General features: G+C 40.8%; 1 protein-coding gene across 1 annotated transcript in view; it reads right to left on the reverse strand.

The window, feature by feature from the left end:
- LOC103185976 (peroxidasin homolog) overlaps nt 1–26,072 on the reverse strand; it is a 110,464-nt gene that overhangs the window by 15,442 nt on the left and 68,950 nt on the right. The window contains exons 5-18 of the mRNA XM_042333275.1: nt 20,884–20,955; nt 19,542–19,613; nt 18,762–18,931; nt 18,147–18,264; nt 17,022–17,191; nt 13,525–13,797; nt 12,871–12,987; nt 11,789–11,947; nt 10,867–10,979; nt 9,355–9,511; nt 7,859–7,967; nt 5,748–5,905; nt 1,064–2,567; nt 660–794 (exon numbers count right to left, since the gene is read on the reverse strand). Of these exons, the coding sequence (XP_042189209.1) occupies nt 660–794; nt 1,064–2,567; nt 5,748–5,905; nt 7,859–7,967; nt 9,355–9,511; nt 10,867–10,979; nt 11,789–11,947; nt 12,871–12,987; nt 13,525–13,797; nt 17,022–17,191; nt 18,147–18,264; nt 18,762–18,931; nt 19,542–19,613; nt 20,884–20,955 (3,327 nt within the window). The remainder of the gene's footprint in view (nt 1–659; nt 795–1,063; nt 2,568–5,747; nt 5,906–7,858; nt 7,968–9,354; nt 9,512–10,866; nt 10,980–11,788; nt 11,948–12,870; nt 12,988–13,524; nt 13,798–17,021; nt 17,192–18,146; nt 18,265–18,761; nt 18,932–19,541; nt 19,614–20,883; nt 20,956–26,072) is intronic.

The following is a 26,072-nucleotide window of genomic DNA, read 5'->3' on the forward strand; positions in this document are numbered from 1 at the left end:
AGACATAAAGTGGAGGCGGTGTGAGAGGTATGATCTGAACCAGTCAAGGATAGAGCAGTGAAGGTTGAGATGAGAGGAGAAGCAGTGGATGAGGTCAAGGAGTGGTCAACAATGTCAAAGGCAGCAGAGAGTTCAAGGAGAATGAGGAGGCAGAGGGAATCCTGGTCGCAGATGGACAGAATGTCATTTGTTACTTTGACCAGGACTGCTTCTGTGCTGTGGGCGAAACGGGAACCCGATTGGAGGGGTTTATGAAGGCATTGGTGGGAGAAGAAGGAGCGAAGCTGGGAAGCAATGACTTGTTCCAGGACCTTGCAGAGGAAAGGGAGGTTGGAGATAGGGCGGTAGTTTGAGAGCAGGAATGGGTCCAGGGAGAGATTTTTTGAGTATAGGNAAAAAAAATTCTAATTTAAAAAGTACTTCCAATTTACAGGTCACTAAAATTTGCTGGCAGATCCAACATAGTTTTTTCCCCTCCTCGATTGGTTAGGTAGCCCACTTGGACGTATGCAAAATGCTATGAATAAAATTATTTGTGGTTTGGAATAATCTATATTATGGTTAAAGTGCACTCAACTATACCTTCCTTAACACACAAAGCAGCCTTCATAATCAGTGTTGAAAGAAAGAAAACAGACCACAAACCGGTTGCCACATACCTATCACCATCTCGAAGACGCTTAAACTGGGTTGCCAGCAAGCATAACAGTGTAGGTCCCATTCTGGTTCCAGGAATCACGTCCTCCACTATTAATGCAGGGAAAAGATCGATGTTCAAGGGCGTGCCATATAAACTGAGAGAATGAAAGAGCAAAGGAAATATTATTCAGGAAGGCCGCATTCTCTCCAATTTCTCCCTCCCTCTCTGCATTCAAAACACCAAACTCTTAAGACTGTGCTGAGACCAAAAATTTATATCTTTGACTGTACTTGCAAGTATCTCTCCTTTATCCCTTCACAGCTCAGTCTGCCACTATGTCCCTGCTAAATGCTTTTGAGACGTTCTTCTGGCCTAAAAGGCTTCATTACCATTTTGTGAACCAGTCAAGGTTACAACACTTACTTTCTGAGCCTTTGCCTGATCTGAGGATCCTTAATTTCATTTTTCAGTTCTTCAAATTCATGAGCTGAAGAGAGATTGCAGAACACTCTATAGTCATTGTAAGGAGGTATTCCATGGTCTCTGGCCCTCTGAATGTTCATTGAAGCCAGATCCAAAGCTACTGTATGTGCCATGGAAAACAGTCTTTCAGTCAGTTCTGTATTGAGCAACTCGGTAGGAATTCTCTTCTTCCCTGGCACAGAAAACAAACCTCGAAGCAATGGATCAATGCCACCCTCATTGACTATCCTGAATGGCGAGAAGAATGCTCTGTGAAGAGGAAGATGGCCTTGAGAAATCGGCTGGAAGTTATCATCCAAACGATAGAGAATGGGGTTGATAAGCGTGTGCCCAAATCTAAAAGCTGCTGTGGCAAAGGAATTTAATATTCCTGAATTTACATTAGGATCATAGCTTTTGTAGTTCCCAAGCATCTTCATTCCAACATCACCAAAGATTTTGGGGAGCCAGTGGCTGTAGGTTATGTGCTGCATCTGTGCGCCAACTATTTTCCGGGCTTCATGATAGATTGTCTCACCATCCCAGTGTGGATTCAGTTGCAATAATTCAGTAGCAATACGGTTGTGTTCCCTGAACCACACAGTGTGCATGCTAGTTAAACCCAGATGCTCGTTTGCCCGTTGATCTCCAGCCAGAAAACAAGGAATGGGACTTTCATTTTCATCTCTCATGCATTCAGTTGGTGGACCAGTAGCAAAAGGCAAGAGAGGTTTCCCCAACCTGTGTGCTATGCCCTGCTTCAGCAGGCCTCGTTGACTAGCCAAGTCACGCGTTTCTTCAGCCTCCTGATCTGAGCTGCCATACACATTGGATGCGTCAATGTAAGAAGTCAACTGGTTGATCTGTTCCCGTGGGTACACAGATTCCATTAACAAGGATGTCATGCCGCTCCCACAAACAGGGCTGGAACGTACAAAGAACATGCACCGTGCCCCACTACGCACTCTGGGATCATTTCGAGGGATTGTGATGGGAAAGCAAGGGGGATCATTTGTACAGACAGAACTGCAGTGCTGGCCATCTGAGAACCTCGACAAGCTCAGTGCTGCCACAGTCAGGTCCATATCATGATCAACAAACTGACCCCACTGCATCAGCATGTGAGTGAACTGGTCGTCAGGTGTGATGGTTTCAGTGCCGATCAAAGAGGTTGAAACAAGACGAGGTAGAGGGAGAGGAAATCCATTGTAAAAACGGTTCGGATTAATTCCTCTTGGCAGGTTGAAGCCATTCTCATAGACTGATTTGAGAAGACGCTCAAAGGCTGTAAGAGAAGCTCCCCACATGGGGTGCTGCAGGTTATTGCACGTTCCGTCGTGGGTCCGATACTTCTGATGAAAACAAATATCGGAACAGTTATTGATCCGCCGGTGGGCTGTGCAACCAGACAGGTTTGCAATTAGGTTGAGGAATCTCGGTGACAGAAGATCATTATAGCGGAAACCTATTGGGGGGTGGAGGGAAAGAGAGAGAATAAACAAGAAGAGGTCAATTTAAATAATACTAAAATAATCCTTGCATTTGATCAAGTGCCTTATCACATCGTGGAGCCATCCCAAAGCGCTTCACAGGGATATATTATAAAGTGGACTGATTTTTGTGGGTGAAACAAAGCAGCCAGTTTGCGCACCGCAACAGCCATGTTGTCTCTATTATTTGGGGGAATGTTGGCCAGGATCCCAGGAGAAACTCACTTCTATTTTTGAATAGTGCCGTGGGATCTTTCACGTCCACCTAAACAGGCAGACGGCACCTTGGCTGAGTGACTATACAATTCTTTCAATCATGAAAAATTCCAGCAGTACGTAAAAATGGGAGATAAATAGCCACAGAAAAATCAATCTTCAAGCTTTCGGAGTCAAGATTTTAAATGAACATTTTGCAGCCTTAGGCCAAATAAATTATTTATTTTTTTAAATTGATTTGTTTATATAAGGCATATAATTATCTTAAAAACTTTTTACATTTACCATTACCAGTCTTTTTTCAGATGGCTCTTACTCTGAGCACTTTTAATAATCATAGCTGTCCAACTGTTTTCATTTAAATATATGTCTGCTGTACTCCAAGGCTTTGCTGATGGCAGAACAGCCAGACTGTTTCATCAGCAGGACATGGGAGAGGCAGTCCAGTCACTGGGGGCAGGCTCTCACTGCAAGCCAAAACTGTAACAGGTAGGGTGGACAAGCAGTGGGAAGTTTGGCAGCCATGCTCTCAAATAGAAAGCTATACATTTTTTGCTAGTTAAACTACAGTAGTACCCCAATGCACTCTCTGGGGACCCCAAGGCATGGCTCTCACCAAACTGCACCCAATACTTTCTAGGATTAGATAAACAGGGTGCACCCCTCCAGGGAGAGCGCGCCCATTCCATTCCAGACACGTGAAAATTTCAATGCACAGGTAGCATTCATGTGTAGAACTCAGACTGGTTTGGATACTGTTAAACATAGTGATAGATATCTATATGGGTCAAGACAACCAGCTGACCAAAAAATAGTTAAACTGAATCGCACTGCAGAGACCAATATACAACAAAAGAAGAGTGTTCAGCAAAGAATGTGGTAGTCACGCATAGCCATTGAAAATAAATCAAAGAAATGCTGTCTGTCTCAGTTGGCAGCTATCTATCCGAGTCAGAAGGTTGTGAGTTAAAGCTCAACAGTCAGGCTTGAGCTCACAATCTAGACTGACACTTTGGTCTGTGCAAAATGGCTACCTTGATTGCCTACAAAAAAAGGCACAGACGTTGTTGTGGTTAATGTTAAATGCTTTGAGGCATTACTCAATATTATAATTTTTTCATACAGATATTATTAATAAAATTCAAATTCTTCTTTCTAACCCAGAGCTATCGCTTAAAATAATGTAGTGAAACGAGATCGTTGTGTTAAGAAACACCCACAATAGAGAGAAATAGAGGCAGATGCGCCAAGTCATCTGGACATGAGGGCACATGGTCAGGGAACTTTAGGTCAAGACACTAGCAAGTGTTTAACTTTCCACAAAAAGTAATCAATGAGTGGATGCCTGATCAGAAGGATGGCTGAGGCCAGAAAAATGATTTCCTAAGGATCTGAATTTTGCAAAGGAAATACAATAGGAGTCCTGTGGCTCAGTGGTTAGAGCACTGGCCTCGCAAGCAAGAGACCTAGGTTCGATTCCCATCAGGCCGAACTCTTGGGCAAGTTTCCTTACTCCACAACCTGATAATAATCCTTCAAAAAAATGATAAAATTGGTCACTTCAATCCACGACTATTTGTGGGACATTGCTGTGCGTAATTGGCTGCCGCGTTTTGCCCACAGAAATACGGTCAATTCACTTTACAGTCTATTCAGTGAAGCGCTTTGAGATGTCTAGAAGACGTGAAAAAGCGCTATATCAAATGCGAGGATTATTAATATAGCAGGTATTCTGAAGGGATAATATCAAAAAGGACAATGGACAGCTGTCATCCAAACCTCTCTTGTGATCCTTCACTTTTACCATTCTTCATGGGGAAACATTTCAAAACAATAGGATCATAATAATAATAATCTTTGCATTTGATATAGAGCCTTATCATGTCTTCTATACATCTCAAAGCGCTTCACAGAATATACTGTAAAGTGAATCGACTGTATGTTTTATTGGCGAACACCGTAGTGCCTCACAAACAGTCATAGATTAAGTGACCAAATTATTATTATTACTTTTTAAAGGAATTATTACCCCCAGAAATGCAATCCACCAATCAACTAACTACTGGGTTCCTACTTGCTGCTTGGTAAACAGAGGTTAGTGGAGTAAGGAAACTTGCTCAGTGTTTCACCCTGCCGGAAGACGAGCCCAGGTCCTCTCGCTTGCGAGGCGAGTGCTCTAATCACTAAGCTACAGGACTCCACATTTTATGTCTTCCAGCCAAATAGTCATATTCTTTAACTTAAAACTGCATGCATTCAGAAATGTACAAAAAAGAAAAGCTTTGGTTTACCTAAATAGCTCTGGACATCAAAAGCAGTTTTATTTATTTTTATTGTGAGGGGTGGGAGTTACTTATTACTACTCTCAGTCATTTCATTAGTGGTGATTGCATCCTAACTTCTTCAATTTAGGACACACATTACTGCCATTCACAAAATCCAAACATAGATAATGTTATTCAAACAGCACAATGTTGAGCAACAACATCTCTGTGCTTTGTGAAATTATAAAACTGTACATAGGACTCAAAAATGCTGTCATAACTATTGTAACCTCTTCTATTGAGCCCCTAGAAACCATTGTATTCAACCATTCACTATTGTTTAACTAACAATGGAGTCATCAAAGTTGTAGTGCTAACTACTTTCAGATTCATGTTAGATGTCATACTTTTAAACAAAATACTTTGACAGTTTATACAAAAAGCATTAATCCTTTGTTAATAGAGTAGGAGTTCATTTTTGAGAGTACCTCCGTGGGAAACCAAATAACCCCTTTATCCAATTGTTTTCATTGAGCAAACACTCAGCGTTTGGCAAATTGACTGGTGCCTCAGGAAAGGTCTTCTTTAAACAAAACCTTGCCATGAATAAAGTGTTCATTAAAAGCCATCTACTGGCCATTCTGGAAGTCAACCACAAAAGCTACTCTTACTGACCTGTTCCATTCAAGTCGACCATCAGTCCATCATTGACGTGTTCCTGAATTAGTTGCAGGGCCCGTTCATATATTTCCCCGGCTCTTGCAAGATCGAAAACAAATGGGAGCCTTGGATAGCGGAACAAGGCAAGCAAGTCATTTGGAGTTTGAGGGCGTCTGTTAAGAGAAAGTGTTTGAACAATTTTTTTCAAAAAATCATTCGTGGCTCCCATGTTTAATGTGGCTTATCTAGTCTCATGGCAAATGTAAAAAAAAAATCATCTTGTGCAATTTGATTTCAATACAGTTCTGCTTTCTTTAAATGTAAAACCTTTTACACTCTGTATTTAGCAATTCACTTCCAACTAGACCAGTTCTATAAATGATTGAGGAATTCATTTTGGATTGTTTATTGAACAAGTAATAAGTAACGTGATTTTTTTTGGCAGAAGTGTGTTCTAATATTGTTAGGCTAATTTTTACTCCCATTACATTGGAAAGAGTAAACTTTAAATGGTGTAATCATGTTATCCTCATAAACGATATATACCAAGCATAATAAAGACAAAGTGGTATGTTTAAGATTGCCTTAAAAGTGTGTGATACGGGTTCACTTTGTGTTTTTTTGTCTCTTGTCAAAACAAGCTAACCCAAGTATTGCACACATATACATTTCTAGCCTTTACAAGCAGTACAAATAGTTGTTATAAAAAAAGCTCAAATAGCATATAAAACATTGATGCACCTTATACTCTACCTGCACTATATGATCCAACATGGTTAGAAAGATAAGAAAAAAAGGACACTGTTATTTATTGAAATATACTGCAGTTTATCAGTTAAGCAGATGACTATTTTTATATAAAAGATTGCTATTCACTATTATTTTCCTGTATGTTTAATAACCAGATTTGTTTGAAGATTGAAGAGTAAAGATTTGATTAAAAAATGGTAATGAAGTACTTGCAGGTGGTATTGGGTTGTGTTTATTAATACCTAATTGGTTAGCACTCTAGTGTATTATTCTCAACTCATGCAAGATATGACAGGAACTTATCAATTCAGTCAAATAAGTGGCTTATTTTTCCTATGCTCATTCTGACTATAGTTTTTTTATTTAATAACTGAATATGCAGAAACCATCTTCTAATCAGTTCCATAACATTGATGTAGCTTCCGCATTAACTGCTCTGCAAACATACTGAATATTATTAATGGACGTCACATTGGTGGGCTGGTTGATATAATTGTAAGCAACAACAACATTACATTTGTAAAGTGCCTTTCACGTTGGGAGGATGCCCCAAGGTGCTGAACAGTCAGGGATCAGGACCTGAGCATGGTGGGGCAGGTTTGGGATGAGGGAGAGCAGAGGGAATAGGAGGGCGGCTGAAGGCATGGTCAAAATGGGGGCTCTTGAGTCGTGTCTTGAAGGAGGCAAGGGAGGGAGCAAGGCATAGGGATTGTGGAATGGAGTTGCAAAGAGTGGGGGTAGAGAGGCTGAAAGCCCAACCGCCAATAGTAGGGTGGGAGACATGCAGCAGGCTGGAGTCTGCTGAATGGAGGGAGCGGACAAGTTGATAGGGGGTCAGCAGGTCAGAGATGGAGGAGGGGGCAAGTCTGTGAAGGGCCTTGAAAGTGAGGACGAGGATTCTGAATTCTATTGGGGGTGATGGGGTCATGGAGCCTGGTACAGGAGAGGACACAAGCTGCAAAGTTCTGAATGATCTGCAGCTTGTGGAGGGAAGAGTTGGGAAGGCCGACAAGGAGGGAGTTTCCGTAGTCGAGCCTTGAGGTGACGAGCACTGATAGATACTGCACTGGCAGTGCTATACATGGTCGAGGAATTTATTGGATTGCTTCTTGCATAAGTAACAAGTGCTGCGGATTTTTGGCTCAAGTGTTTTCTAACATTTTTGGGCTATCATCCAGTGGGAAAACCACAGATAGACTCATTTCTGTAAACAGCAAAAGTATGAAGTGTTCTTTTAGTATTTTCTCTGTGCCAGTCTTGAAGCCATCGTCGGAAATCTAAACAAAAACCCTGATGAAATCGAATACCATTTCACTCCAGAGAGGCATTCAGTAAGCCTATATAACATTTGAAGTATTAATAAAGCTTTGCTTTACCTGTCAAACAAATCTCTGCGAGTAGAGTTGATGGCACGATCAACACTCTGAATAGCTTCTTGAATTGAAGACACTACAAAAGTGTCCCCACTTCGAACGCCTTCTGGGACTGTGGTGGAATAACAAAGTTGGGCACAATTACAGCCTAATTCCAAGACAGACACAAGGCGAGCCAATCTTCTAGTTTTGCTTTAGCAAATTAAAAAATCAGATTTTCGTTCACAAGAACAAAACAAAGACAATACAAGATGTACGATGTACTGTAAAAGGTTTCATCCGACTAAACAAAGCTGTTGAATTAGCAACAATAGACATCCCTTTGTTGTTAATATCACGTCAGCATAATTGTAACAACTGGGGCAGCTATTCTCATATTCTATAACAGATACAATTACAATCACGAACAAGTTTTAAATAAAAGCACAACAGACTCTCATTGTACTCCACCACAGAATGGTAAAATGTAGGTATGCTAGAAAAACACCAGTATTGCTGGTAGTCTGAGAAGAGATCTTCAGCTCAGCCAACATCAATGAGTACGATTACGTATGAAATTACTGGTGAATCGTTTCATTGTCATCTCGGGCTGTCACATGGAATTACTTGAGAAATATTCACATTGCTACAGCCAGCACTACAGGCCAGACAGTTTGTAGAGGAGGCACCATGAAGTCATGAAGCAGTCACAGGACAGTCTGAATAACCGCCAATTTCTCCTTGTGATTCCTTCCAGGGACCAACAAGGCAACGCACTTTTCTTAACCAATTCATCAACGGTTGCTCAGTGATGAATTTATCCAAGGTTTACAGTGAGAAAATCCTTGGCTTGATCCTTCGATCGAATTGGCAAATACAGAAAATAAATAAAATGGAGCAAAGGTCCCATTTATAATAATCATCTCTTCTCCCCTATTTGCAAGGGCATGAGTGTGGACTATGCACGGGACAGTTTTAGACTCGGCTGTGATGCCGTCAACAGTTGAATGAGTCCCATAGCACTCACCATCTGCATTCACGTGTGAGGAATGCCCACTTGGGACAAGGCCATGGGGAGCTGCTGGACCCTGTGTGGCAGCTCTTTACTCCATTCCGTTCAAGTGTAAGCACTGGAGTACAGATCAAGTACTTTAAGTGTGGTGGTGGAGGAGGGGGGGTGGGGAGGGAAGAGACGGGGCAAAAATAAAGGCAATTGCCTGGACTGAATGGTGAGTATTTAGGGTTTCGTCCATGTAGAAAAGGTGAAGTTCTGTGCACCATCGATACACTATTGATGAATTGATGGAGCCTTTCAATGGAAAAAAATAGGGAGGTGGTGAATGAATGTTAACACCACGATTTTATGAGCCACGTGCAACCCAGACAGAATCTTCTGCCAATGAAATGAATTGACGCTGATAACCCCACTATCCATGTACCACTGTCCCTTAATGAAAGCCATAAATCTGAACACTGCATTTGTCATCTGTATTTCCAGTCAATTTATGAAATAAACTTACCAACCACTGTCAGCACCATGCTGGCAGCAGAGTGGCCAATGCTGTTCCTGGCAATACACTCATATCGCCCTTGATCTGCAGGTCCAACATCACGAATTGAAAGAAACCCTTCTGGACTAACATGAAACTTCCCACTCTCTGTTATCTGAACTCCATCCTGTGCAAAAGTATTGTTAATGTATTGTCAGATGGCTTTAATGTTTCCTAAGTTCTTCTGGGAAATGTTTTTTTTTAAAAACTTAACATCCCACTGAACACGTTAAGCAACAGTTTAAATAGACGACAACAGCGACACTGCAGTCACTCAAGTGCCCAGTCGAGTCTGAAATTCAGTCGGCAAATTGTTTTGAATTTAAAAAAAATCCTTGCATTGATATAGTATCTATGACATTCGGAGGACATCTCACAACAGTTAACAGGACATACTGTAAAGTCCATTGACTGTATTTTGTAGGTGAAAGTTGCAGACAATTTGCACATAAAAATAATAATAAATAATAATCCTTGCATTTGCTATCGCACCTTATCACGTCACCTAGACGTCTCAAAGCGCTTCACAGAAGATACTTTAAAGTGAATTGATTGTATATTTTGTGGGCGAAATGTAGCAGACAATTGCACACAGCAGTGTCCCACAAACAGTCATGGATTGAGTGACCGCTTTTTTTTTCTTTTTTAAATTCTTTTTTTTTTTGGGAGGGATTGTTGTCCCTGAAAAAGCATTCTGCCAATTGATTAACAACCGGGTTCCTATTTACTGCTTGGACATTGACCCACACCACCCCACTACTTCTCACACCACCGTTACTGATAAAGAGAATATCGCTAAATGCCTACATACAAATAACTAGCAAATTTGTATTTCACAATTCTGTTCATTTTTAATCAATAGTCACCTAAAATGAAAAAATGTGCCCTACAACATTGTACCTGTGCCCTTGAGGCTTGACAGTCAAGCCCTGCCTCACTCCTGAGTCAAAAGATTGTGGTTTCAAGCCCCACAATGGGATATTGATCACACATAGGCAAGATCGCAACAATGCAATGCTGGAGGTGTGCTGCATTACTCAAGGTGCCGACCTTCAGATGAAATGTTAAATCAAGATCCTATCTGTCTGTTCAGGTGGAGGTTAAAAGTTACTATGGTACTATTTGAAAAGATATGAGAATTTCTTCCTTGTTCCTTGGCCAACAATTCCCCAGAACAAAAGATCATTCACTTCATGGCTGTTTGTGGGACATGGTGTGCAAATTGGCTGCCGCGTCCTTCTACAAAATACAGAGGCACTACACTTTCCATTAAATCCTGTGAAGTACTTTGAAACATCTTAACATGAAAGGCGCTTTATCAAATGTAATGATTATTATTAATTATTATTTATATAAGCAAAGCTAGATGGATAACCCAAAGCCATTATCAAGTCAGTCAGCCTCAAGAGGAAAATATTTAAGTGATTAAAGATATACATATAAAATATGCAGCTGATCATACTGAAACATTAGTTGGCCTACCTTACTCCACGTCACAGTTGGCTCAGGCTCCCCCTGAGAACTGCATGGAATCTGCACATCTGTTCCACCTACTACAGTCAAGTCAGCTGGGGTAGTGATGAAAACCGGTGTTACTGGAAACCCCAAAGAGAAAAAAAAGGATTTAATGGCGTAACAATTAGTAAATTATAGGGGTCTGAGGAAAGGATACGTAAATGGGGGCTGAAGGAAGAGTTTTTTTTTTAAAAAAGGCAAAATGTTTGAAAGTTTTTTTTAAAAAGACTGATACATTGGGCTGAATGGCATTCTGTACAGTAAATCTCTAGTGTTATTTGGATTTCTTTGCTGAGGGTATGAAGAGGTTGGTTCTCTGAACTTCAATCATCAGGATCTTGGTGGTGTGAGCTTATAATGGGAATCAGAATCACCACCAAACTGCTCCACGTTCTCACTCTCACTGAATGGACAAAAGCCTTGGCCTCTAAGTTGGTTGCACATTGCTCTAATTCTTAGTTGGACCACAATAAGTCAAACACTAGTGATGTTAACAGCTGGATACTCAGACTGCCCTTGGGTGAGGAGTACAAGTAAGGTCCCCAAATGCTGTTCTGCCAGCTCTGTTACTACTTCTGGTAATGAAGTGTCTGGCCTCCACTTTTGTATCCTGCCGTCAGCAAGATAACATTGGTAGTGTGGAATTTCAAATCAATTATATTAGAATCTACAGCACAGAAACAGACCAGTTGACAGCACAGGAACCCAATTCCCTGTTAAAAGATATTTACCCCATCTCTGCCGTTGACTTCTGTTAGGTTTAAACAATAATCATAATGCAGGTATCATATGAGCCCAAATAGTTGAAGAGATACTGAGTAAGATGACAATTGGGTTTCCTTTGTGTATTTGGCACATGTTTCAACGCCAGCTTTGTGTTGAACAGTACCTCGATGCTGTACAGTGAGCTGGACTGTAACTTGTCGGGCACCAACAATGTTAATGGCTTGACATTCATATTGGCCCTGATCGTGAGGTGCAACTCCTGAAATCCTCAACGTTCCTGTAGATTGGACAATGTGCCGTCTGTCTCCCGGAAGTTGACTACCTAAAGAGAACACAGAGTACCACTGTACATTATTTCAACTGATGAGTTGTAACTTTTCTACATTGCGAAGTTGTGCTGCATTATTTCACATTTTGCTTCCTCCTATGACCAAAGGGCTTCTGTGAGGCAGAACATCTGTGAGGCTCAGATATTCATATTAACAGCTTTTGTTTACGTATTTCCGTAATAGCAATACTGTGCTGGGTTAAAAATAACACAGCACTGCAAGTGCACATTGTTCCCTTCAACATGACCAACCCGAGATAACACAACGAGGGTAGCACTAAGCCACACACGTCAAAACAAGGAAAGGAGTTGAGAGACTACAATTGACTCCTGTGCCAGGGAGGGGGAGAGGGTGGGAAAGCATTTTAGGAAAGCAATCCCCGTTCCTTTCCAGATGGCTATCTAGCTGCCAGAACAGCAACTTGCATTTATATAGTGTCTTTCATACGGTTAGCTTCCCAAAGTGCTTTTGTTTTCACAGAAAGTGTGTGAATGTGGACGTCAGGATAGTACAGGATCGGGCTCAGCAGTGATTCTTTCCGAAATCAAATGGCCCATTGGAGCTCACTATACAGGTTCATGCAGAATAGTCACTTGGACAAGATACCAGAGACCACAGTGCTCTTAGACGCGCACGGCAAGAGAAAAATGGGGGTTGGAGGAGGAGAGAAATCACACCACAGGAAATTCTTTACCAGCTAACAGTTGAAATTCCAGGAATTTATTAGCCTTTATGGATACAGGCTATATCCCAAAAGGCAGAAGCAGAGGAAGGAAAACTGCTCATCCATGTTAAGCACCAAATGCCAGAAATGAACGCTTGGTTTATTTATTTTGTCTGTGGAGAGCGCGGAGAAGGTGGCTGGTTAAACGCTGATTTTCCGGCTTGAGTTTAAACGACAAGTGATATTTCATACCTCCTTTGGTCCAGGCTATAACTGGTGTGGGATTACCCTGAGCTTCACAATGGAAATCTACAGAGTGTCCCTCTACAACAGCTTGATCTTGTGGCAAGACTGTAAACTGAGGTGGAGCTAAAGGGAAAAGGAGAAAATATTAACTCTTCACAGAATTTCAACAGTTAATTCACACAACAAGCTAACTAACTGAGACTCACGTTTTCCTACTGACAACTAAATGAGTCGCCACAAAGGAATTATGTAAACAATACAATGTGACTGAATATTAATAACTTAAAACAATTTAAAGCATTACAATGTTTTATAACAGGCCAGTGGACAAAAGGACCCAAATAGAGATTATAGTAAATAACCCTTGGATTTGATGTAGCTCCTTTCGTATCTGGAGGATGTCTCAAAGCGCTTTGCAGGATTTACTGTAAAGTGTAGTGCCTGTGTATTTTTGCAAGTGAACGTGGCAGCCAATTGCATACAGAACACTAATAATCCTTGCACTTTGCTATAGCGACTCTTCTAGACATCTCCAAGCGCTTCACAGAATATGCTGTAAAGCGAATTAACTGTATGCTTTGTGGGCAAAATTAAATTCAGTACCTGTAAATATTTCTCGACATAAATGGCCTAAAATAGTCGAGAACCTGCATTGCCTACCTTTAATTATGATAAATGCAGTTGCTTGAATGGAATCCTGATTATTGTTTGCATGACAGGTATATTGGCCACCATCTGCCTGAACTACATTTCGTATATAGAGTCCTCCGGAGGAAGTTGTGGTATATCGAGGATGTTGGGGTAATGAAGTCCCATCACTTCTTGTCCAGATGATCCGTGGCTGAGGGTTTCCAGTCGCACTACATTCCAAAGTGACGCTCTCTCCGACCAAGACCTCAGTGTTTTGTGGCTGAATTACAAAAGCAGGCCTGGCTATTAAAAACAAAATCAAATACATATAGGACTTTCAACAAATGAAGCCAACATTTACCCACAGTACAACCAATACAGTACATACATTTAGAAAGACAGAGAATAAGGGCAATTTTCCAATAGACACCATCAGTGTTTACGAATACTTGTGAAGTAATGATTCATCTACCTCGAGTCTAACATGTCCATCATCCTCTGAGCTGCTCAGAGCAACAACATAGCCTTTTTTATGCAAAATAAACTTCCACCAAATTAATTTTGTATTGCAGGGTGCCAGGCATTTCCTATTAATGTACACTGGTAAATGTGTAGGCAATTTGGAAATTTATTTTACAGCACACAATACTATGAGCCTTTTGAAGATTTCAAAATAGATTAATGGAATTGAAAAGTACTGTCTAAATGGCTAAGATCAATAAACCAGACCCTGAGAAAGGCAACTGAGCTCACTAGTCTCGAAAGTACAGTCAGTTGTCTTGTTTAGCTGAGGCACAAATTCAAGATCTTGCAGGAAGCATAGGCTTAACCATCACTTGTACGATGGCTCCAGTCATGCCCACACTTGCACAAGATCTGAAGTATGATGTCGCATTTCTAGCGTCCAACACAAACATTTCCAAACGCTGCAATGTCTCAGAAATGTTACGTTTTCATTATATTTAAATTACTGTGTTCTTGAGAATTGATTGATATTATCAGAGGTGAATCCAGACCTGCTTAATATTATCTACAAACTACAAGAAGGGATTTTTTTCTTCCTGCAGTGTGCATTCCATAAGCAGAAGGCCGCAAGAGTTTCAAATCATCCAAAGACCCTTTGACCTATTTAATCTCATTCTTCCAGAAAAATTAACCTTATGGTTTTACCAATCATTAATTATTAATCAAACATTATTATTATTATTACTAATCAAACAGTTTCTTAAATGTCACTTATTATTCTGCCTCTGACCGACTATTCATTTAGGTCGACTATCACTCCTTCACTTCTCAAAAATTTAGGGAGTTGGAAGTTGAAGTTCAAAATTTGCTTTTTTTTAATTAAAGCTACATTTTAACAAGGGTTAAAATCCCTGGATTTGTTTTGTTCAGCTGGATATCTGACCCATGTGGAAACTCATCCCCATGCTTAAAAATGCCACCTACATATTGGAAATTTATTTGCTTCGGGAATAGTATGCACACTCTCTCCCTGGAGGGACCCATTCTGCTTACATATTTCAAATGAGGAATTCAGAGTGTGCATTCGGGGTACTGCTGGAGTTTAACCGGCTGAAAGCACAGTTTCTCATTGTGAGCACTTTGTGGCAAGCTTCTCACAGTTTGTTGAGCTATGACCACCTAACAGTTATGCTTGGCTTGTAGAGTTACCAAGAGTGAAGTTGGAAAATCCACGCTATGTGGTTGACTCTCAACACTCTCTGAAATGGCCTAGCAAGCCATTCAGTGGTCAACGCAACCAGAGATGAGGAATAATTGCAATAACTGCTTGTGTTTTCCACATCCTCAGTGGAGTATAAATAACATTTCCATTTGCATGCTGAATTTCATTAAAATGTGAATCTACTTTCATTTCCTGGTGACGCCAACTGAGAGCACAGCAGCCAGTCATATGACATCCATAAATACATGGCTACATTGTAATCCAAGGCAATGTCAATATATCAGAATATAAGGTTTGAGATATGAGAAAAGTGCGATTTTTTTTTAAACTTGGGTCTTCAGAAAATGGTTCACGTTATAAGTCTATCCCTACACCAAACAGAGAATTCCAAGATAATAAATCACTTCCCATTCATTCCTACCATATAGGAAATCTGATCCAAGCATACATAAATGTAGACTAATGATCCCCAATTATATTTTCTCTTCACGTCAAATTTTGGAGGCAACTGAACACTACGCAATTCCATTTCTCAGAGCTTTCAACAGAAATATGGGATCCTGCACCCTACCCGGTTATATTGATAATATCAATCAGCAAAATTAGAGTGTAAGAAATTATAACATTAAATTAATGTCTCAGGACCTTTTCTTGTTCACCTTGGGAGAGGGAGGGGAAGATCAAGAATTATAGTGTAGCCCCAATAGACTGCATCATTTTAGCTTCCAATGCTTAAAAAAAGGCCAATTTCTGGGTCATCAAGTTACTGCTAAAGTCACTTCCTGCTTTGCACATGGACAGCAAACAGGACGAGACATCAGTGACGACCTAATACCCAGAAGTCAGCCATTTTCATTTGATGCATGCACAGTGAAACAAGCTACTGAGTCTTGCTGTAGTGCAGGACGGGATTTTATGACCATGTTGGAATGAGGCTCCACTGTATGAAAATTAATCTCATTAGAAATTCTAACTCCCTCAACAACTCCTTACAAAGAATGTACAACACAGAAACAGGCCACTCAGCCCAAACAGTCTAGATCAGTGTTTGTACTCCACACGTCTCCACCCACTCCCTACTCCCTCCCATACCCTTCTATTCCTCCCTCTCTCTTGTGAAGGTGGAGCTTCGCCTTGATTGCATATCCATCTCCCAGGAGGTTTAATAAATTAAGTCCACAACTGAACTTGGTACACGAGAAGGAACAAATGTTACTTAATCCTGCTGTATTTTATTTAGAAATGTCTCAACAGAATTGTAGAATAAATACACTCTCTTCTTTCTTGTACTTGAGGAATTCAAAGACAAGAGGGCATGAATTAAATATTGTGACAAGAGGAATAAAAGGAGAGGTTCAGAAGAAATTCTCTCAGAGGGTTTTCAGTAATGATGGAATGATTTCCCAGGGCAGAGTGAATTGGGGCATTTAAAAAAATAAATTGCCCAGCACATGTTAAGGAAGGGTATGAGGGGATAGCTTAGGAGAAATTTTTCACAGAACAGTTAGGATATGGAATCCCCTGCCAGGACTGGTAGGGGAACTAGACAGACACTTTAAAGAGTCAGCTACAGCAGTATGGGGAAAGGGCAGGTAAGTGGGACTAAAAGGATTGCTCTTGAGGGAGCTGACACAATGGGTCGAATGGTCTTCTTCTGTGTTGTAAATTTCTATTTTTCTATGATACAGGGTAAGATCAGGAGATCAGGATTAGGATGAATAACTCCTTGGAGAAGCAAACACCTACATGAAAAAGTAAGCTGAATGAATTTCTACTATCTCCTACTTTTCTAAGGGTACCTGTGTCATTTATGTGGATTTGGAAAGAAACTAGAGTTTACCTGGTATCTCAAAATACCGAAGAATAACTTCAGGAGTCTTTACTTCTCCGGCTACATTTTTGGCCATGCATTGGTAAACACCTTGGTCAGTCTCTTGAATATTCTGGATCATTAAAGTACCATCATCCAGCAGGTTTAAGCGTGGGTGGTATTTCATATCTAGTTCATTACTGTAAAGAGAACACAAACATCTGTAAATATTGTCCCCAGGTTTAGAATTCCAAATAAAATAAATGTTAAAAATAGCATTTAGGGATTCCAATGTTTTCTTCCATCAATTAAAACGACATTCTGTAGAGGCGTATAATGAGAAATTCAACCAGTTGTCAAACTGTCCCAGTTAGTAGCTCTCTGGGCCATAAATCAAATGATTGTGAGTTCAAACCCCACATTGGGACTTTGAGCTAATTATCTAGGCTGACATTCCAGTGGGATGCTGGAGGAGCTCTGCATTGGATGAGACATTAAACTAAAGTCCCCCAAAAACAGGCAGATGCCTGTTCAGATGGATATTAAAGACCCTACTGAACAATTCAAAAAAAGAAAGAAATTTTTTTCCTCGGGTATCCTGGGGAATCCTCTAGGTAAAATTGGGCATTCACATCATGGCTGTTTGTGGGACACAGCTATGCACCGAAACTGAGGGTGGGAGCTGATGAGGGATTAGGGAGGAATGACCAAAAGTGTGGTCAAAAAAAGTACTTGCATCAAAATAGGGGAGGGAGGTTGCAAGTTGGAGTGACTTGGGAATGAAAGGTCGCCAGCCAATGACAGGACGGAGAAAGTCAGGGAAAATTATGTTGAATTCTATCCCTTGTGTAATCTGGCCCCAATTTATACCGTGTACAGGAAATGAAAGGTAACTGTGCAGCGCAGGTATTTGTGCCCCTAAGGAACACCCTAGACTTGGTGGCTTTAAGTGGAAAGCATGTCCATCAGTTTATACTCCACTTAACTTCCATCTCCCCAAAAAATACAGTTAGACATGGTCTCACTTTAACAATCTGAGAAGAGCTGATTGGAACCATCTAATCCGGCCAAGTCTCCCATTAACCAAACTGAGCTACTTAGGAGGTTAGCAACATGAACAAAAGGTTATGAAAGCTACAGTAAATGTTGGTTTACTTGTTACGCAGCCAGATAATCTCGGGTTTCGGATTTCCCTCAGCTCTGCAGGTGAAGTATACGGTGTTCCCAGAGGTTACGTCTGCATCCTGTGGCTCTGTTGTAATTCTTGGTTTTTCTACATGAATTCAAAAACCATTTAGTTTTCAACTTTACTTTTCTAAAAAAAAGGATTAAAAAGTTACTAAAGGCAGGTAACTGTAATTGCAAAGTTACCCCTAGTTTGATTTTCTTAAATTAAACTGCTTGTGAAATTGAGATTTTTTGATACACAATACATAATGTGAAGTGTTCATCTGTAGATTGTCTGCCCACATAACACACTGTAACATATGCAATGAATAAGCCAGGCTTACAAATTCACATTGCAAAGTATAGGTACTGTCATATCGCTATCAAAGTTCACAGGAAAATTCACATTTTGTGGCTTTTTTTTGTAATTTCTTCCACTCCCCCACCCCCGACCCAAACGCAACAGATCGGCATTTAATTTCTCCTCATAAAATACCAGGTCAATTTGAGGCCGCAGGGGGTGTGGAAGAGAGTGCAGGTTGGGCGAACCAGCCTTTTGATTCAGGAGGGCAGTGCTGCAAATGCTTAGCAGCTCAAACTCACCACAGTTAAATTCCTCGGCAGTAACTGTGGCAACGGATCTTCCCTGGAGGCGTCTGGGATATTCGCAGGTCGCTGCTGCTTGGGTATTGCCAGATTCTGCGTACTGCTGCAGCATCTCAGCTAACCACATCAGATCACAGTTACAGTTCAGATTGTTCGAATCCAGCCTCCTATTTTAATAAAAGTCAAGAGTAAAGTCATCAATTGCCATTTTTAACGTGCACTTGTTTTCACTCTGCTGATATAGAGTTACATAGAATGTGCAGCATGGAAACAGGCCATTCAGCCCAACTGGTCCGTTTCCGTGTTTATACTCCACGTGAGCCTCCACCCAGACTCCCGGCCATACCATTCTATTCCTTTTCCCCCCATGTGTATGTCCAGCTTCCTCTAAATTATTCAATCATTAGGCTTTATTCTTTTTTTGATGAAACAAATCTCAATACAATTTTGTTCCACATCATTGTACTGGAAACTAGAAAACAAACTATAATGTTTGCCTGGGGAGGGGCAAACTAAAATGAATTGATGATAATGATAACTATTTTTATTTTTCAAGACTGTACCCTTGTATTGTCGGTGCCATTTGCAGCTATTAAACTGTATAAACATTTCTCATTATCTAATTCATCATATACAATATACGTAATAACATGAGTGTTCCACCTTCAGTAATAAAGCCATCATGCTAGAACTTTAGCTAATGAATGCCACAACAAGATTGATAGTGATAACTTCTCCATCACGAGTCTTTAAAGCAAGCTTATGCCCTTTACTTACAGTCTTTTCATAGCTTCCAATTGACTGAAAGTTCTTGGCAATATCTGCGAAAGTCTGTTGTTGTGCAAGAATCTGTCAAATAGGAGGGGGAGCAATACAAAAATAATATTCAGAAGCGTTCACTTTTCACTATTAAATTTGCTTTAAATGTACGCGATACTGTTTTTAGACTGAACGATAAATGATTACAGTTAGAGACAACAGTGTCCAAATTGTTGCACATGATTTAGCTGAAACCATGCTCAACATGTGCCTTAATATCTTATTGCTGAAATTATCAATATAAATTTAACTGGCTTAATTTTCAAGATTTAAATCCTCTGTATAAGTCATAACATCAAGACCTTGCATTTATATAGCACCCTGCATGCAGGGTAGGTCGCAGAGCTCTTGACAGTGGCGGAGCATGACACCGAGCTGGGGGAGGTGACCGTAGGCACAGTCAAAGAGGAAGGTCTTCATGCACAATCTGAAGACAGGGAAGGAGGAGGCAATAATATAATAGTAAGCGGGGTTTCCTTGGAGCTGAATCGATTTAAAGGTGACATGTTTGGCAACAGCATTTCAGAATCAAGCCAACCCTCTTACAGTGGTCTTGACAGTCCAATTTCTGAGTCAGGCAGTTCTGCAGTGTTCCAGAGCACAGCCAAGCTTGCTCACTGGTCGGACTTGGAAGGGCAAGAACTCTTCCCACTCAGCTCCTGGTAACTCTATGAGCCAAAGTCTTAACTGGTAGGGTGGTCCTAGCTGGACAAACGGTGGGAAAACTTGCCAGATAGGTTGCTCTCAATAGCAAGCTATGCGGTTTTTGTTGGTTAGACTCTAGCAGTACCCCAAAGCACACTCTGTCTGAGGTCTTGCCAACCTACACCTAATACTCTCTGGATTTAGGTAAGCAGGATGAGTCCCTCCAGGGAGAGAGGGCACATTCCATTTCAACAAATATCTCTGGAATTTCTATGTGTAGGTGTGATTCAGCTTCGTTTCGATATCTTAAACATGGTGATAAGTTTCTGCATGTGTCCAACACCCGGCTGAACAAAGAAAAGACCTTGATTTCATTCAATAATGGTGAAAGATCGTAATCCAAGTGATGCCATGAGTGATGGGTTAACTGAATGAAACTGAAATCTCCTTAGATGGGAGACAATGCTCTAGTGTTATGGCTAGAATATCTCCAATAAGCATTCAATCATATTAACATGTAGGGTTGCTTGATTTCTCAAGAGCACAAGCTAGGCTCAGTTTAGAGGCAGGAATTTTCAAGTTGGCCCGGCAATGCCTTTAAAGCTTTTTACTAAGATGTTACCTATTAAACGCATGAGGACATTTAAGCACTTACAGTCTTTCAAGCTTTGGAAGATGGCTGAAGGATTCTGGTACCAGAGATTCTATTTGATTGAAGTGGAGATACCTATACAAGGAACAGAGAAAAACAAAGCATCCGGTTTACATTCAGCCTTTCAACCGACAAATACAATTGCTGCAGAAAATAAAATCCAACAAGTAATGCCCACAGCTTTCTTTTTACCTTTGTTAAATTTTAATATTATGATACATTTTGCAAATGTAACTGGATTATATCTATTAACCTGAGAGTGAAGGGGAAACAATTAAACCTACAGAACAACATTTTGATTAAACAAACCCTGTCGGGAATTTTTTCCAAAGAACATCAACAATTTTATATTTATATTGCACCTTTCACATAGGGAGAACGTCTCAAAGTATTTCATGTAGGTGACTGGGAGCCTGAGCTGGTGGGAGTGGGAGAATGGGAAAAATGGGAGATAATAAAAGATAATCCAAAGTGCGGTTGAAAAAAAAAGGTATTAAGGTGGGTTTTCAAGGTGGGAGGGAGGGTGGGGATAATGGCGAGGAAGAGAGATTCTGGGTTGGAGTTCCATAGAGCAGGGACAGAATGGCTGACAGTCTGCCTGCCGATAGTGGGAAACTGCTGGACATGAAACAGATCTGCACTTTCCTGAACATTTTCCTTTTTAAATTAATAGCACAAAGAAATCAACAAAAGCCGTTGAACTCGATGAGTTCCTTCAACCACTGCTACACTGTATACTTATGAGAGGGATTCTAATCATACACAAGGTAGACAAAGTTCAGGAAATAAAAAGGGATCAGATACAGATTCTGCTTGAAACTGTTACTATTCACTTAATATTGTACTTCACAACTTTAATCCAAGCCATAAGTTACAGCTTTAAAACTTCTGTTTGCCAATGGACCATCCTTAAGCTTTTCAACGATATTAAACAGCTGGCTGCATTTCTGCTGTTTAAAAATCATAATGTAATAGGCGTTCAACACGATAAGTGGACCACTGCACATATGTTTAGTTGCACGCATGCAGTCGCTTCATGAGTGCCATTTGGAGAAATTAAGGGCATGTTTCTTTCTTCACTGAATGGCTAAACTACTGGAAACATTGCCAACAATGCTTCTAACATAAAAGAGCTTAGACAGACTACAATAAGTGGTGTGAGTAATACCTAATCTGAGAATGCTGGATACTCACAAATGTGCTGGAGAGAGTGCTCCATTCTACAGAACTAACATCCCACACATCAATGAGTGCATTAGATCTCATTTTAGAACAATCCCAATATGAAATATATTTCTCCAGTATAATGTTCAACTGTCAGGTAGAAAAATAAAACCTAAATGGTTTCCCGATTTCCTACATGTCTTGGGATACATTCTTCACGGAAGGTTGGTGACCTGGTTTCCTAAAAATGAAAGTGCACAGAATCTATGCATCTGACCAATACTCTAGTGACAGTATTAGGCAGTTTTTGGTAGAAAAACTTAAGAAAAATATGGTTTCAATTAACCACATAATAACTCTAACTTCAGGTGACATGTACACGCACTGGGTTCAATCTTCTGCATGTTTTGTACATGCTAGTGTTATCATCATGACCATGTTACATTACTTTGATTTCAGGTTGTTAAAAATAAATCTTGGAAGAAGAGAATTCAAAGAGATTGTATTACTCAGACTTAGAGCAACCAAATCACAAATGTCATGTAGAGGAATTACAAGACAAGAGAAGGCCATTTGGTGCATCACGTTTCTGTTGTGCTCACCCACTAAAGATAACCAGTCGAAATCTCAATTTCCTGCTCTTTCTCCACACTCTTATATTCTTCCTCCACAATCCTTATTCGATTCACATTGAATTTTTTGGTCACAGTTTGAATAGACACTGGCGCTAAATGATTCCATATTATATGTGAAATTTTTTAAAAAAAATAAAACCGCCCCAAAGTTTTTCACCATCTATTCTCTCAAAATTGTGAAATAAAACCCCTGAGCATTTATGGAACAAGACCACAATGCTTACAGTTCATGCTTCGATAATGCTTAAAGTCACCTCCCCTCTCCCCAGCGTCTGGTTTCACCACTGTCAAGCACTCTGGGACGCTACCCAGCCTGAGGGCTGCTACATAAATGCACGTTGCTGTTGCTGTTATGGAGAAAGAGCAGGAAATTGGGATTGTGGAAAGACATGTTTACGACTGTCCTCATAATCATAACTCTTCATCCCTTGTGTCATCCCTGTCAACCGATGCTGTACTATTTCCACTCTGATGTTTTCTGTAATTGGAGCACCTAAAAGTTGCAGCACTCCAACAGAAGCTTAACTAATGGCCGATATAACTTTAACATCATTTTTCTTTTATGTTAAATACATTTAAATCCCATTTTTCTAGTTGAACTGGTGCCTCATTTGTATAACTGTGAAGTGCATAACAAGGTGACACGTTTGCAATCCAATATCCAAATTGAGTCATTCTGCTGCGGTTTTTTCGGTAGTCTGATTTGTGAGCCAGGCAAGTCTGCAGTCCACCAGGACATTGCTGTTGATGGACCAGCCAGCCTGGCTCATCAGCAGGACTTAAGAGAGGCACATCAGTTACTAGGTGCAAGGAATTTTCTCACTCAGCTTCGATTAACCCTGACAGCCAATGTTCTTATGGGTAGGGTGGATCGAAGTTGGATAAGCAGGGGAAAGCTTGCCAGACGCACTATACAGGTTTCTCATGTGTACAACAAGATACAACAACAAGATTTCATTTATAGAGTGCCTTTCAGGTCGGGAGGATGTCCCAAGGCGCTGGACAATTGGGTCGGGACCCGAGCAGGGGGAAATGGTCAGGGTGAGGGGAGGGAAGGGAGGGAGCGAAGAGGGGGTAGAGAGTCGAGAGGGGAGCTGAAGGCACGTTTGAAGAGAAAGGTCTTGAGACCGACCTTGAAGGAGGAAAGGGAGGAGGCGGCGAAGGCACTGGGGGATGAAATTCCAGAGCCTGGGGGCTGAGAGGCTGAAGGCCCGGCCACCGATGGTAGGGCAGTTGGGGCGGGGGATGTGGAGCAGACCGGAGCCAGAGGAATGGAGGGTACGGGCAGGTAAGTAGGGGAATAGTAGATCGGAGAGGTAGGAGGGAGCAAGGCCATGAATGGCCTTGTAGGTGAGGATGAGGATCTTGAATTCGATCCTCTGGGGGATGGGAAGCCAGTGGAGGCGAGGGAGGGTGGGAGTGATGTGGTCACGAAGCCTGGTGCGGGACAGTACACGAGTTGCAGAGTTCTGAATGACCTGCAGCTTGTGGAGGGAGGTGCCGGGAAGGCCGGCGAGGAGAGAGTTCCCATAGTCCAGCCTTGAGGTGATAAAGGAGTGGACCAAAGTTTCAGCAGCGTGAGGGGTGAGGTAGTGCCATAGTCTGGCGATGTTCCGGAAACATATATAGGTGGCATATATATCGGGAACTCAGTCTGGTTTCGATATTCTGACCTACGGTAATGAGTTTCCAACAATGTCAAAAACCTGACTGACCAACCCTCCCCCACACCAAAAAAAACCTATATAACTGTATCCCTAGATAAATAATCAGTGTTTTGATATAATGCCTTATAATTTCAATAAGATGTCTCAAAGAGCTTCACAAGATCTTACTTTAAATTGTAGCGATTGTGTATTTGTAGACGAATGGGTACTCAATTTGCGAGCAGCAGCAATGACCTTTTTTCCCCCCACCCCCCTCAGGGATAATTGGCTTCTCTTTTCCACAGTTCCATGTGATCTTTATTTGATTGATTTAACATCTCATCGAAGAGCAAACCCTCCCAACAAATCAATCTTTTGGGTTAGCCAACAAAATAATCACAGATATAACAAAGTAGCATAAATTTATGCCACCAATCAAGAAATATGTGTTTTGTTTCTAAATCCATTACTGCCTATGCCCTTTTTTTTTCCAATCACTGGCATTGTTATTACACTTAGCTGGAAATTCCAAACCGGACCGGATCTCTCCGCCCAGTTAGTCCGAAGTTTATCACTTTACATTTTGTAACATTAAACATCATCTTCTCCCTACCCCCCCACCCGCCACTCTGCTGTGAACCCTTGCAGTTTCCTGCATTCTTCCTCGCAATTTATTCCATCCCCTAATTTAATATCATCATCAAGCCTTGACATCATTCCCCAATGAAATGTGGTCACACGCAGATCTCTGGGGCACACCACCAACTACATCCATTTACACACACACATTCTATAAACGTTATGATTGTCTCAAAATGTTAAATCAAAGCAGCCCAAACTGACTTGTTCTTTGGAAACAAAATGTGTTGAATATTTCAAATAAATTCTCATCTTTTTAAGGCTTCAGAAATTCCATCGGATATTAAAATCTTCAGAAGGTTGGGAGTACAAGCCCCATGTCGGGATTTGAACTCACACTGTCTAAGCTAATACTCCCAATACAGAGCTGGGGGGATGGCGGGGGTGTCATTGTCGGAAGTGCCGTCCTTCGGATGAGATGTTAAACCGATGTCCCATCTGCCTGTTCAGATGGACATTAAATATCCCATGGAACTACTAAAAGAGAAAGTTTCTCCCAGTATCTTGGCCAACAAGCCCCAAATAAAATTTGTTTCAAAAAAATCTTTGGAAACCGGAATATTATCAAAGAACGGGAGAGCATGAAATGTTGCACTGTGTTTAAGAAAGGGGAAGGAATAAAACAAGGAATTGTATAGGAATTAGTTACGACTTTAAGACTTAACACCAGATAGAATTTCTGAACCCTTTAAAAGATGGGGATTGCTATTGAATATTCAACATTTTTTTTATTAAAAAGAACAAGTTATTCTTAATTGCTTTAACATTTTGTGTGCAATTGGACTGCTGCATTCCTTACAAATACACAATCACTCCACTTCACACAGTAAATCCTATGAAGTGCTTTGGGACATCCTCCCAATGTGAAAGGTGCTATGCCAAATGTAAAGATTATTATTATTATAATATTTTGCCATGCTTTCTTTGACTACCCGTTTACATTTATGTGCCTATGAAATATTTGCTGTTACTCTACTTGTGAGTCTAAAGACTTCAGTAATGATATGTATTCAACCAGTTTCAGAAGACCATATGAATTTGGTGGCCCATTCAGATCAATCCGTTTCCCAGTTTACGTTATTGGAAGCAAAGCAATGTCACTTCAGGC

This window comes from Callorhinchus milii, unplaced genomic scaffold (assembly GCF_018977255.1).
Source record: "Callorhinchus milii isolate IMCB2004 unplaced genomic scaffold, IMCB_Cmil_1.0 Scaffold3, whole genome shotgun sequence".
Lineage (NCBI taxonomy): Eukaryota > Metazoa > Chordata > Chondrichthyes > Chimaeriformes > Callorhinchidae > Callorhinchus > Callorhinchus milii.